This window comes from Rhinolophus ferrumequinum, chromosome 6, assembly GCF_004115265.2.
Source record: "Rhinolophus ferrumequinum isolate MPI-CBG mRhiFer1 chromosome 6, mRhiFer1_v1.p, whole genome shotgun sequence".
In the NCBI taxonomy this organism is placed as follows: Eukaryota; Metazoa; Chordata; class Mammalia; order Chiroptera; family Rhinolophidae; genus Rhinolophus; species Rhinolophus ferrumequinum.
The window spans coordinates 11482626-11497822 of record NC_046289.1 but is presented as its reverse complement, the minus strand read 5'-3'; the positions used below and the strand labels follow the sequence as shown (position 1 = coordinate 11497822).

Genomic DNA, 15197 nt, shown 5'->3' with positions numbered 1-15197 from the left:
ACACACACACACACACACACACGAAGCCACCATTTCAAGATCTGATTCTCTGAAAATACCAAGAGTTGTTTCTCCTTGTACCATGTTCAGACTCTAAGGCAAGTCTTCCTGAAAACCCCAGGATATTAACTGCCAACGTGGAAACACCTACTGTCTTCAAGCTATGGTCTTACCACTGAAGTGATACCGGAGGAGACCCCGTCTCTCTGTGTAACTGCCAGTCAATACCAAATCTTTTGTTTCTCCCTAAGGAAACACTCCCTCCTCGCCCCCGCCTCGCCCTCAAAACTGATCTACTTTTGTTTGTGCCTAATACGTTCACTCTAAATGGAGACACATACAAATTGCCATTGGTTTTTAGTGGAATTAAACTGCCTTTGCCGATCTGTTCTCATTTTTTAAAGTATTACTGAAATGAAAGTGCTTAGTAAGTTATAAAGCCTTTAACAGCTTTCCAAATGATCAGACACCTGTGATTCTTTTCAAGTTCCTTTGTCCTGGATCTCCATTAGACATCAAGGAAATACGTAAGCAAACAAACACAACCCACTTAACTTCCCAAACTACAACCCAAAATAACTTGATGCAAGAAACAAATTGCAATGCCACATACAAAGCAGACGTCCAGACACAACCTTAACCTTTATGTGTAGCAGCTGTTCCAGATTTTCTTCAAAATCACTCAAGCACAATGGCTGATAAAGTGCACGTATGAATATTGTGTGAAGGTCAATGAACATTGAACACCCCAGATCCCATGCAGGTGTAGCAGTACCTAGTGAGGATCAGAACCTGAAGCTGGACTTCTAAACAGAGCTCGAGGGTGAAGCTTCTTACACGACTGCCCGCAGACTCCTTCCGGTCTCCCCTCCAACTCCAATCCCGGTGCTGGACCTCCTCTCAGCTCTCCTGCTTCTTCCCAAACCATCAATAGCCTCACTCCTTAGTAGGAGGACACGACTTCTGTCTTTCCCAAATCTGTTAGTTTTCCTCTCTGAAATTCTGTTTTTGATGGATTTAAGCTGTAAAGGTTGGCTATAGAAGCTTTGTGCTTTGAAGCAGAGAATCACAGCTATCGCAGCTGGAAGAGCGCTCATACGGCCCAATCCTTGGTTTACAGGGAGGGAAGTCGAGTCCAGAGGAGGTGAAATGACTTGACCAAGGTCACTCAGCTACTGAATGGCTCTATATCTTCTGATTCCTCTTTCATCCTCTCCTCCTAGTCAAATGGCATTGGCTCTGAAGATAAGAAGGCCACAGCCTCCTTCCTGCCACAGAGGTCTGGTGTTGCCATGCTGCGTGCCCACGAAGGCTGCTGACACCCCCAATTCTCCATCTGCTTATCCACTCCTCAGACTGACAACCGACTGTGTGAACGGCTCTCGGCCTGGGATTGCGGGGAGGGTCGAAGGTAGGGTATACGCAGGGTGCCAGTTTGCAGGGATGACCAGAACAGTCCGAGAAAAACAGACACAGAGTTCAAAATGATGTCCTCAAGGGACAGTTAACTTAAAGGAACTCAAAGCTGGTTCCTCTACCAACAGGTACTCCTGAGTGCCTGCCACCTGTCAGGCAGTGCTCCAGCTGCCAGGGTAAAGCTGTGACGAAGACAGACATGGTTTCCTGCCCTCGTGGCACCTCAACTGTAGTGAGAAAGGCACTGAACAAGAGAGCTGAGCCCGAGGGAGGAGAAGTACAGGATCCTGCAGCAAGGAGGCTCCACGGAGAAGGTGAGATGAGGTCCTGCTGGAGGAGAGAGGCCAGATGGCCGGTCACCAGCCTACAGCTGTTGCAGCAGCAGCTCTTGCTCGGTCCAGCTGGGGGCCACACCATGCCAGGTGAGAGGACCTTTATAGAGGCGGTAACCTGGTTTCCTAAGTCCCCAGGTTGTCAATGGGACTCACGTCTCAACGCGATTCGCAGGCCTCAGGGAAGTGAGATGCATGCCTACAGCGTAGGGCTGCCAGGGGAATGGCATGTCTGGAGAACTGGCCTTCGATTCACCCTCCAGTCAGCACTCAGGAATGTGCTGGGGTTACCACTAGTGTCTTGCACCTGGTGGGCAGGCAGGCAGGCGTGTAGCCAGAGTCTCCAGAACAGCTGGGAGGGGATGAGAATGGCAAAGGCAGCTTCTGGAAACTACCGTTGGGAAGATGAAGGCCAGCAAAGCTTGTCCTTCCAGCAAGAATACTGTTGAGTCTCCTATTTCGAGGAGCCACCATGTGTAACTGTTTATATCTTCTACGTATTTTAAAGAATTTGGTATCTTTGGTCTATGCCTGCTGGCATCTTGCCGTCAATCACCAATACCCTTATGGCCTCAGCCAGTGACTCAATCCCCACCATGCTGAGAGCTCAGTGCTGGGCTCTGTTGGCAAGGGACATTGCTCTCCAATGACTTCTGGCATCAGGGTACGTGCCATGTGCTGCATCCATTGCCATCGACCCCAGGTTGGACCTTCCAGATCTGTGGAATGAACCTCCAAAAGCAGAGCCTGGCATGCTGGTGTCTTCACAGCTTATGCTCAAACTGAGCAAACACCAGGGTCCTCACTGTGAGGGGTCAGCATCCTCTGGGAAGAGCCTCTGGCTCCAGGTCAGCCTCAGTGAATGGAAGACCAGCTATTAGCTCAAACCAAGGCACTGACGGAACTGGATCGAGATAGTTTAGGAAACGTTAGAGAAACTGACCTGTCTGGAGATGGCAAGCTGGAGAGCCAGGTAGAAAGCTGCTTGGTGATCGGTAGGTGACAGGCTGTGGGCCCTGAAAAAGTATTTATGGCTATTAGTACATGGGAGAGTATTCACATGTGCATTTTTATACCAAGGTCACGTATTTAACTATTTAATGTTTCACTGAGACTCATCTCCTTCGTTCACTGACAAATGTAACACATTTTCCTCTTCACTGTAGTATGTAGCTATGACACAGGGGGAGCCTGTTTCTGTGTTTTGTCCAGACACTCAAGTGGCAGCCAGTGACCCTCGGCTTTGAGGAGGAGCCCGAGGTGAAGACCCCGCAGGCCCTGAGCCCAGATCTCCCTGCAGCCTGAGGCGGAGAGGCCACGTGTCATGCATGGACACGGTGAATCTGTGAGGGCACGTGGCAAAGCGAGGCTGCTTACGTTGTTTTGGCGTGGGCTTAATGCTACTTTGTCTACATTTCTGGATTTCAGAGAAACCAGATGAAAACCAAGCCCTGGCTTTGCTTGTAAAATGAGGTTTTGGGTTTTGATGGACACTAGGGTGAAAAGACGGGTAGACAGTCTTTTGAAGCTTCTGCTAAGTGCCACGCAGCTTACTAATTTAGTCCATGTAACTCTTACTTGTAAGACTCTGTGGCCAAACACGAGGTTTACTTTCATTAACTGGCCTTTGACACCGGATGGGAAGAAGCTGTACTGGCCTCTAAATTGATTGCGAATGTCATTCTTGCTTTTATGTGGAAGTGAATTGTGTTTCATCATGAGCAACTCAAACTGTGACTATACAAGAAACATAATTCTGTGTTTAACAGCCTGGAGGGAAGAGAAAAACAAACTTTTACTTTCTTTAAAGGCCACTGTGGAGCAGACTAATTACAAACGGTGGGACCCAGATAGTAAACAAAACTTCTGCTGTTCTGTCAACATTCTGTGATTAAAAGAGGATCTTCTACCAGCAGAAAACAAATTCAGGATAAAAAAGAAAGGCAAATCATTATGGATTGAATGGTGGCAAACTTGCCAAGAGTGGCTTCCTGCAATAATATGGCCTTTTAATGGAATTGTCCGTCTGCTGTGGGGGGGGAAGACCAAGGAGTCTTCCAGCTGTTTGCCGCCCAGAAGACGTAAGTCCAACAATCCAGGACTTTGGGCACATGTGGCAGCTCATATATGGGACTGGGTGGGGGGTTGGGAGGGTCTCGTCTTTTTCTTAATCTTTTTTTTTTTTTTTTTTTTTTTTTTTATTATTTATTTTTTAATTTATTGGTCTTTTTCTTAATCTTAACAGCAAAGCCCCTAAACTCCCACCTCAGTAACCCGCCTCAAGACACAGCCTTAGGACCTTCTCACCTTAGTGAAAGAGGCCATGTCTGCATTGCCCTGTTAAATGTCTTGTTTCCACCAGTACGCTCCAGTTTTTATTATTTCATTAAGTATTGGTTTTCCATGAATTTGTACATCAAAGAATGTTCTTCTTTGGTGTTCACAAGAAGTGAGATTGGAATGTCATAGTTTCTGTCTCTCCCAATTATTCAGGGAAATTGAATACAAATTAATTATGAAAAGACTTTGAATTATTTAGCACTCTTTATCTCATCTTCTTCCATAATTAATAAAATTCAGGTTTCTACAACCCTCAGAAAGAATTCCTCAGAGCTATCATTTTCTCAGTCCAGTTTAGATTTTTCTACAAATGAAGTTAGATCAGATCATGGTTGCCTCCACCCAAGACCAACCAAGTGAAACGCTGGTAATGGTCTGGTGAATGCAGAGCCATGGGTACATGGATAGTTCTGACCACAGGTCCCACCAGGGCCTTATCAAATGGTTATTAACTGTTAGCCACAGCACTGTGAAATAGAAATCTTGGCATTTCTGGGGTGTAGTAGGGCAACATCTGAACATTTGGCTGATAACGGATATCCAATTGCCAAATTTCTTATGAGGCACAACTTAAACATATATATTTTAAAAAGTCTTATTTTGATAATTGGGCTCATGCGTCCAACTCACTACATTAGCCTATGAAAAAAGGAAGAAAATAAAGGGAATGCCCAAGAAAACAAGAAAAAGTGCCTGGTATCGATCTCATGAGACTCCAGTTGTGCAGAACAACTTCAGCAGCTACGTTTTCTGTGACAAAAGCACCCTGATGTTGCCCACAGCCAACCTGCTCGACAGATATCATCAAGCAAAACAGGTGAGAGGAAAGATGTAAGTGTTCTTGAAAACTGTAAGCCTGCTGAACTCTGCACTTGAGTATAAAGCAGCCCCATAAGCCCTATCCCCATATGGTGGGCACCTGGTGGGGCTGCTAAGAGAAACCTAGAGACCTAAAAATGTCACCACAGCGATGCTCACAAAGTGCATCCCTTGTCAAAATACTGCTACATCCATTAATTCAACTCTTATCCATAAGGCAATAATTATTAGACTGCCGGCTCACCAGGCCGCCCATCCATCCATCCATCCATCCATCCATCCATCCATCCATCATCCATCCATCCATCCATCATCCATCCAACCATCCATCATCCATCCATCCCCTTATTAATCGATCCATCCACCCACCCACCCACATTACTCAGCACCTACTGTGATGCCAGGCCTCTGCTAGACTCTGGAGAGCCTGGAGATGTATCATACAAGTGCCCTTCCTTGAGGAGCATCCGTTCCCCACCAGAGGGGGAGATCCATGGTGATCCTTACAGTGCAGTGAGCACAGTGCCCTGAGAGGCACGCCAGGCTGCCATTGGAGAGCACAGGATGGGCCTCCCACACCACCTGGCTGGAACCCAGGATACTGGTCTCCTAGACTAGTTCTAACGTCCTCTAGAGCTGAACCAAGAATAGAAAGAAGGCTGATCAATTTTGACTCTGGTCCGTCAGACACATACTTTGTAGCAATAATAACTACAATTTATGGAGCATCTTTTCCAAGAACATCCAGCAAGAGACAGAGCTAGAAATGAAATTCTGAGGTCTGGTCTCTCTGCCATGTCACCCTGCTCTCTTGTTAAGCCAATTCTCCTCGAAGTCCCTTTTCGTCCTAATTACAGTGGACACGTGACTAGTGTGTTATTAAGAAAAAAATACACAAACCTGGTTAAATCTATTACTTAGGAAGATCCCATTAATTACACACATAGGATGACCAACTTGTCCTGGTTTACCCAGGAATTTCCTGGATTTAGCACCGAAAGTTCCATGCTCTGGAAAACGGCTCAGTTCCCGACAAACCGCGATAGTTGGTCACTCTTTCACACACAAATCATACCACATTCAAACTTAAGCTCAAGCTAGGAGGGGGAGAGGACAATAACACAGACTGTGTGTCACACTGAGTGATAAACGTGAGTGTCACCATGCCACCTCTTCCTCATGGAGCAGCCCAGATTCCTGCATGCGGGGGTCAAGTCACTGAAACATGCTCTCAGCTGTTTCTGGGCTTGCTTCTCTCTGTGGGATGTGAGAGCCCACAGAGGCAAACACTCAGATCAATTCAGCATCTTCAGAAAGCTTTGCAAACAACACTATGTTTTCCTTCCCTATACTTTTGTATGGGGCGGATGAATCGGTTTCGCTGTTTGGGCTGAGCTTACGAATGAACGTACAGCCAAGGGTCTCAATGTTAAGATGCAGTCATGCAACTGGGATGCCTTAAAAAAAAAATCACCTTTTGGAATCCACCGGAGAGCAAATGTGTCCAAATTCTGACTCTAGGCATAATTAAGGACTAATATATCTGCAACCCCACCCCTTTTTGAGTTATACTGTTTTCTTTTTAAACAAACAAACAAACAAAAAATTGCCAAACAATAGTATGAATAGAATTGTGGGGAGAAGATTTAAAATAAATAGTAAAAAAAGTACTTCTCATCCATGTGGTTCTAAAAGAAGTAACACATTTAAGAAGTAATACAAATCATTCTTATTTACTCAAAATCTTTCCCTTTATCGATGAAGTCTACAGTGCACTCGAATGGTGCTACTCAAGGTGTTCGTGAAATAAAATAATTTTGCTTCTTTGACAAATACTCTTTATTTCACACAAATACTAAGTTTGGTTAGCCTTCCCCAATAAATCACATAGGTTAGTAGGATTTTATTCCTTTTTACTCCCACGTGAACTAATATTTTAAAAATCTCTTTGAATTAAAACCTAAGTAAAAGAACCAAAAAAGGAACTCAGGCCGATGGAACAGCTGTTACACAACATGAAGTTACGAATTCTGGCGGGTCAAGGCAGACCACCACCAGGCCTGTGTTTGGAGAGCCAGTAAGATGTGCTGATTTAAGAAAAGGGAAACAGATGTAATGACCACTTTCTTAGGCATTCGTGTGTGTGTGTGTGTGTGTGTGTGTGTGTGTATCACAGACTAGGACTGGAGAACTTAAAATTCCAAATCACTTGAAATGGAAATGCTGTCAACAAAAGCTTATTTAGCACAGAGATAGGAGATCTGTTTGCAGCTGTCAATTGGTACTTTTTGTCATTAACCAGTCTGAGACTGGTAAGGTAAAGAATACTATTGGGGAGCCCGCTAGGAAACAGAAAGAAATAAGATGAAAGAGTTTCAGACTAACCGAAACCAAGGTACAATGATTTCATGAAGAAAGGAATCCACACACTGCAACAAATCTGTAGGCCACCCAGTTCTAAGGAAAGAAATCTAACAAAGGTTATTGGGTATTGAGAGTCCCTCATGACATTTTGGTGTAAGTAAGTTTCTAATACAAGTCCAAGAAATAAATGTAACTCAGATATATTTAAAGTGAAAGGATCCGTAGCAATTATAGATTTGATACCATGGGGCTATATTTTCAAGCAACAATTCATTTTAGTGATTTTGTATACTTGCAATAAAAATAAAATTAGGGCAGTATAGTAGGTACCAGAAAAGCTGGGTTAGAGACAGGAGAACTTGATTCCATCTTGACCTTAACAGCTATGTGACTCTGGTAATTCTCTTCACCCCTGCATCTCAGTCTCTCATCTGCGGTAAACATACTACTTGACCTGTCTACCTTACTGGTGTGGGACTGAGGATGGGGTCAAGTCAGGGATTGAAACAACACTATGACACTCAAGTGTTTTCTAATTTTAAAGCATTCTCCAAATTTCACAAAAGGTACAATGATGGAGACGAGCACAAGGTGTTATGAAGTATGACAGGTCAAGGGGCCTGGGGCGTGCTGGCCTGACTGTCTTAACATAGTATGTCAGAGACTGTCCTAAAATGTGGCTTTTTCATTTCTTAACATAAAAATCGGAAGCTTGACAAGTTGTTTTTTTTTTTTTTTTTTTTAAAAGCAAGCAATGAACGATCCCTTTTCTGGATGATGACAAATGTCTTTAATAAAAGGAATCATCTCCCTAGACATACACAGTATCTGTCTTCTTAGAGCTGAACTTGCTTTATTAGGAATGAATAAAATGTGCTCAAATGGATGAACAGATTAAGAATGCAGATTTACATGGCAACAAATGACGCAGCAAGTTTTGATACTGTATGTTCAGTGCTCAAGATGAAAGACTCCCAGGGGTAAAACACTGTTTACATAATCTTTATAAATATCTCTTCTTTTTATACTTATCATACTTTGGTGTCATTATGTACAGCCGAGTGAAAAGATGAACTCCCACTCACCTCTGAAATGCAAGAAGTGCCTTTCTCTGCAGGACCTCCTGCATCCCTCGCAAAGAAGCTGGGGAAAAGGGTTCAATTAGTCAGTGGCACAGGAGATCAGGGAGTGTCTGACAAATGCAAAACTCATCACCCAAACCATACATTCCATTGGATTCAAAGTGACACATGCTCTGTCCTGCCCCAGGCGCTGCTGAAGATAGGAAACGCAGCCCATGCCAACCCAAGACCCTTGCACTCGCTGGGCCTAACTGGGGAACGATGCCAGGGGAGAGTGTGAGTTGGATGGTGACTCTTGGTGGCCCCAGGCATAGGGGGCCGTCATCAAAGACCAGCTGGGAACTCCAGAGAGGAGCACATCTGTTTTCTCAAGTGTAGGCACATAACTTTTGGGTGATGATGGGATGGGCGCGACCAGAATGGCAAAGAAGAGAACCGGTCACCAATGGTGTTAACTGGACTGCCCTCAAGGTCCTACTGGCACTGAGAGGCTACGATCCTAGGCCAAGCTTGAAGCCATGAAAGGACAGTTTAATTCACATTGTGCCATGGCCAGGACCTTTGGTACCTTGATATGACTACAAGGGATAAACCAGGCAAACCCCACACTGAAACTGCAAAATCAGCTCAAAAGTGTGAGGCCACCTTGCTGTAGTCAACACACCCCCTGTACAGAGCGTGTGAGAAATGGATCCCTTCGAGTCTGCCGTCGGAATTCAAAAGGTACATTTTATTGTGGCAAGATAAGAAGTCCTGGAGGCACCTGTTTAAGGCTGGGACTGGATGGAGGAGGGCCTTATCTAACAAATCCAACATGGCAGTCACACTAAGAATGGTGGGAGGCTGCCCCAGGGAGCCAGGATGTGGCTGTAACCCACGGCTGACAGAAAAGTGACCGAGCTAGGGCGAACCGCAGAGGTGACCCAACTGAATCACGAATGCAAGATGAGGCCCACCAGGGTCCAGCAACTCGCCCAAAGTTACCGGGCTAACCAGGGACAGAGTCCAAACTAGGCATCTACCTGGATAACTACATGGCACTAAATTTACCCTTCCCCGCAAGTCTCCTATAGTTAAAACAATGTGCTGGGTATTGCCAATAGATCATGTGTATATGAAAAACGTGCAAAAAATCCATTATAAAAAATCAGTTGATATGTAAAACTTCTCCAGGGTCTTTGAAATTTTCAGGCAGTGGAAAGAAAGATTTAGGGTAATTTGTTAAAAATAAAACTATAAAGGAAGTGCATATTATTAAAGTCAGGGATAGTATTTTTTTTTAATGGGTCCCGTGAGCGGGAAGGGGCACGGGAGGGCACCCTGGGTGCTGCCAAGGTCTCATCTCCTAAGCACAGTAGCAATTACCATGATATTTGCCTTATACTAACTCATTAAATTATATATTTTTGAATTTTTAAAATATTCTTGTTATATTTAACAATACAAATGTAAAGGGAAAATAGTAGAGTTCAGAAAAACAATTTATCTATTTATACTTTCTGCAAACATATAACTGAAAACTTCATTAAGTTATACAAAACATTGTTTAGCCAGAAGCCTAACCACCAAAACTTGAAGCACATCCAAAACACAGAATTTCAGAGGATGGGTATTCAGTGAGCTGCTGCACTTCACGTGTACATACCTGCGAATTAAAATGTGAAAATGGAGAAAGGGAGAGGCAGGTCCTGACCAATCGGAGGAAGCTCCTGGAATGGCTGGCCCTGAAGTGTCCTGCCTCCCTGTGCCTAAGACCCAGCGACCCTTCCCTGGTAGCTAGCCTAGTCCTTGCTGGGGCAGAGGTGGGTACAGGCTGGGTTGGGGGAATCATCTATCAAGGCCCCCTGCTCATCGGCATGTGCCCTGCACCTGCCAGCTGGTCCCCTGCTCACCACCAGCCCAATGCACCTGGAAAAAGGCTTAGGGGCCCTGGCACAATGGGAGGGTCCCTTCCCTCCCATTCTCCAAACAGTCCACGCAAAGAGGGCAGCAGCAGAGGGGCCCCACAGGATGGCACACCAGTGACCCAGCTCATACGCCCTCCAAAGACAAAGGGAGGTGGGAATCCTGCAGTGCAGACAGGTAGTCCAGCCCTGCAGCTCAGCAGATCCCGCGGGGTAGAACTTCTCTCACCGTCAGTGGCCTGCAGACTGTATGCCAGCCCCAGAGCTAAGTAGCCTTTGGCCTTGAACTCGGACGTTTTCTCTCCTGCATCAACGACTGTTTTGGCAAACTTCTCAGCCTCTTCCAACTGAAAAATCAGACAAATGAAAAACAACAACCTGCAGAATTTCTAACATAAGTTCCCATCAGCATCTGCTGCCAAAAACAGATTTCTGATGAGTCACTGTGAAAATAACTCCCAGATCTTCCAATTCCACTCCCGTGATTCTGTTTTCTTTATTTGAGCCCCTCTCACAGTCCTCAGGATCCTACCTTCCATTTTCCCTTTAAAGTTTCCCTTATTGCATTTTGCCTTCTTTTCCAAAATCACTTTCATTCTTGGTGGGGCTCTTATCCTTTTCATCTTTATTTACATTTTATTGATTGGTTCTGTAATTAGGTTGTGCAAAGTACTTAGAAATTGAATATATATATATATACATATATATATACACATATATACATATATGTAAATAATAAAGTTCTTGAAATGTTTTGCGTTTGGGTCTGTCTTTTTTTTAAATTTTTTTTTAATGACATAATGAATCCATTTAGGCTTGGATTTTCCTTCCCACAAACTGTTAAAAATGGCAAAACTCCATCTACTTATTTTACAGCGCACAGCACATGGACCTCGCCTCAGCAGATTCCAGTGAGAAAATGTGCACCTGTAAACTACACCCACAACGAGACCTTTTGCACAATTCATCGGAGGCAAAAATAATAAGATTTGTTCCTTCAAAATATAGCAAATGTTGCTGTTATTGAAGCTGAGTGACAGTACATGGGAGTGCATTATACTCTTTACTTCTGTAGTGTTTGGAAGCTTGATAATAAAAATGTAAAAAATATATACAGAAAAAATTTGTTACTCTCATCTTTAAAAAAAAAAAGGTCGGATTTATTTTAGGCGTTAGAGAAACGCATGTTGCAGTAATGAACAAGGCCATATTGGAGGCAATACAGCATAGTCACAGCTGGAAGCTGGCATTTTCAAAACTGAAGGGTTGGTCCACTCCTCGCCCACTCCTGGGGCCTGCCGGCATTGTTCCCTCGCTTGTGGCACCAAATTGTCAAAACCTGCACGGACCACACAATGCCTTCATAGCTGTGTTTCAGGCGACAGCCTGCTCTTTCAAAATGTCTTTTTCCTTCCACATTTTACCCTGTAAAAGCTAACAAAAGTAGAACACTTTCTGCACAAGGCTTACTTTTGTCCTGCTGGGTGAGAATAAATGGGGGGTTGGGGGGGGGAAGGCAGCAAGGACCATAAAAAAAACCTTAGCAAGGCACCTCAGTCTTTTGAGCAAGTTCTTCTTGTTGCCAATCTTGATATGAAGTTACAGAAAGGAAATTAAAACTCCATTATTACGTGGAAATTATCTATGCCACCAATCTCAGCAACTAGTCTGAGTTTCCTATTTTCTACTCAAATGGTATATTTTCGAGGTACTAAAAGCGTTACAAATTAGGCTATTCCCAAATTTAAATGTGAACAAGAATATCTGAAGAGGAAAGCGTATGTGAAAGAAGAGGAATGAAGAACATTGGGTTTACACATGAGCTGAAATAGATGGAGACCCTTTGCTTTACACAGAAACAGGCTCTGCTGAGAATGAATCCTTTAGGGCATATACCACCTTTTCAGTCCAATGCTACCTTCTTACAGCAAGATGTATATGAGTATGAATTCCACTTCTATCCTACCATTTCCACTTTTGAAGCACATTCCTATGAAAAAGAAAAACCTGGATTCCCCCGGAACACACTGGTTCCCTCTGTCCTGGGGGTGAGTCGGCGAGGCCCCAGGAGGCCAGTGGCCCAGGCCAGGGCTCTGAACAGCCCTGTGTTTGTGTGGCTGGGGAATCACTACTCGTTCCTCTCAGTGCCTTGAACTGACAAAGGCTGGTAGGCCTGCCCGCGAGCAGAGGCCCAGCCCCACTCACCCAGTGCAGGGAGCCCATGCACAGCTTCGCCGCGAGGAGTGGGATGGTGGCATCGTCGGGCTTCAGACGGATACATTCTCTCAGCACCTTCACAGCGCGGGCAGACTTGGCAAAAGGAGATTATTTCTGTGAAACTCAAACTGTTTGACAGAACCAAACACTAAAGCCTTCCCAGAGGGATTCTTGGTAAAATGCCTTCTTAATGAGGTTTTCCAACTTTGAGCCCAACCACACAGGAGCCTGGGGACGGCGATAAACCAGAGGTTGGGGCTCCTGAGTGACAGGGGAGTAAACTGTGGTTAAAATAAGCGGAAATGCTTCCCTAGAATCACCCTAGTTTTCTTCCCTACTTAAGTAGCCACTTAACGTTAGAAAAAAATTAGAAAAAATTAAAGACAGTGGCGGCTCACGTTATTATAAAAAATATACTGTACAATTTTTAGCATACCATACTAAATTTGTCTCCACTTAGCCCAGATAATCTTATATCACAAACTTAACCATTCACTAAATAGCAGATTCTTTAAATAGCCCAAATTAACGAGAATGACAGTGGCTACAAACTTTATTGTGGACCACACCTTATGGGTATTATCCATTTATCTAATACCAATTCCATGAAGTAGGTGCTATTACTACTCCGTTTTACTGAGGAGGAAACTGAGATACCAAGTGACCTGCTCTGGGTCAGACAGCCTAAATCTCAACTCCAGCACTTGGATTCCACAACCCACACTTCCAGCTAATATCATACACTGCCTAATGTAAAGCATTGCTAAAGATAATGAAATGATTTCTCCATCAAGGAATAAGTTTATACTCTCAGATAAGTAAAAAGGTCAGTGTAAAGAACTAGCCTTAGTTTAAGCCACACCTTCACATAATGAAGTTACAATGGCTACAAAAAGGCAAATATTTAAGAATTTTTCTGCCTAAGGACGTGTCATGTTAGTCCTCAAATAATTAAATTTCATTGTTCATTTATAAATGAACACAAGACAGTGTCAAATAGTTGTAGACTTCAACTAGGTATCCTATCACCTCTTGGGATTCAAACACTGACTAGTGACACAGAGAACTGCACATCACGAAGGGGGACTTACTTTTCCAGCAGCCATGAGTGACAGAGCAAACTGGTACCAGAGGTGGAACTCCTCAAAGGCAAACTTCATGGCTCTTTCTAAGCACTGGTTTGGAAAGAGGAACAAATGCAGACATCTGAGAATGGCCAGTGTTACAGCTATGAGTTTGTGTCTACGCACACTGAGTTCTACAAAATCTGCTTCCCTCAAATGTTTACAACCCAATCCTCCACCAAACCCGTCCTGCGGAGTCCCCACCAGACAGGATGCGCTGTGCCAGAAGCCAGGATAACTAAAACACAGTCCTTGATCTCAAGTAGTTTTTATTCTAGTACAAGGAAGGAGGGAGGTACACAATCAGCTCAAATACAAGGCCCAAACTCACAAGTGCCCCAAGAACGGGAAACAGAAAGCACTGTGGCAAAGTGGTCACAGGATTCAGGTATCCCGGAAGAATGGTATTTGAGCAGGGCCTTGATTAATGAGAAGAAGAAAACAAAAACACACAGCTATGGTTGGGAAATGGCAGTCCAGGAAGACGGGGTGTGAGCAAAGACGGGGAGGTACAGTGTGTGCTTTGACTTGGGGACAGGGAGGGGTCAGGATAAACCCAGACTAGGACACTCAGGCAGGAACGGGGAGAATCTGGCTGGAAGGCAGGCGCAGGCGGGGGCCACATCTGAGCATCTGACATGGCGGCTCCTTTTCAAAGTTGTTCCATCTCCCTCTTCCACCCCAGCTTTTGTTCTCCCTCTTCTGTGCTCCTCAAGTTCCTAACTATATGTTAGTGTGACAGTCTTCCTGCCCCAGGCCAGCCCAGTCCCACACAGAAATTATCAAGGGCAGAAATCCTGACCTCGTTGTCTCCTCAGTGCCTGCCCGTGGTGGGTAATCTACAAATCATTCACGGTCAGTCAGTGAGGAACCTCTGTCAGTGAGGAAACTTCTGCATTTCCGCAGAGTTACACGATCACATCAGAGCTTTAGGAAGATCACAATGTGTTGGGGGCAGGGGGTGTAAGACCAGAATGGAGACAGGCTAGGAATAAGGTGGAAAGAATGGTCCAGGGACTTCAGAACCAAGTGACAGAACTAAGACATGTGCATGACTCAGAATCGGCAAGGACAGGTCACCAAGGAAGGAGAGGAGGCGTGGTAGTTGGTGAGGCGTAGGGCCTGAAGGAGGCCCCCAAAGTCTCTGGCCTCTATACCTGGGAGCAAATCTATGGCAGAGACAGCTGCTGTGTATGTATGTTTGTGCATATGGGTGCAAACCTACATGTGTGTGCATATGCGTCTGTGTTTTTATGAGAGTTTGTTTTTCAGAATAAAAAAATGGGAAACAAAGGTGTTTTATTAATGAGTTTGGTATGAATATGGTGAGTGTCATGTGGTGATTTACTGCAAATAAGTAGAGACAATCTGGGGCCTCAAGAGAAAGATCTAACAAAACACATACATTTGAGCTGAAAGAAATTTAAAAAGACATAAACAATTGGAAATACCTCCCATGTTCGTGGATTGGAAAACCTAAGATTGTGAAGATGTCAGTGCTACTCACAGTGATCTATAGTTTCAGTGCAATCCCTATGAAAATCCCAATGGTGTTTTCGGTAGAAATAGAAAAACCCATCCTAAAATTCATCCTAAAAA

General features: G+C 44.3%; 1 protein-coding gene across 7 annotated transcripts in view; it reads right to left on the bottom strand.

The window, feature by feature from the left end:
• Window positions 1–15197, bottom strand: part of TTC7B (tetratricopeptide repeat domain 7B) — a 240122-nt gene that overhangs the window by 93421 nt on the left and 131504 nt on the right. For all 7 annotated transcript variants that reach the window (XM_033108190.1, XM_033108192.1, XM_033108194.1 and 4 more), the window contains 5 exons: window positions 13566–13649; window positions 12463–12567; window positions 10487–10604; window positions 8357–8414; window positions 2692–2764 (listed from right to left, as the gene is read on the bottom strand). In XM_033108190.1, coding sequence (XP_032964081.1) covers window positions 2692–2764; window positions 8357–8414; window positions 10487–10604; window positions 12463–12567; window positions 13566–13649 — 438 coding nt within the window. The remainder of the gene's footprint in view (window positions 1–2691; window positions 2765–8356; window positions 8415–10486; window positions 10605–12462; window positions 12568–13565; window positions 13650–15197) is intronic.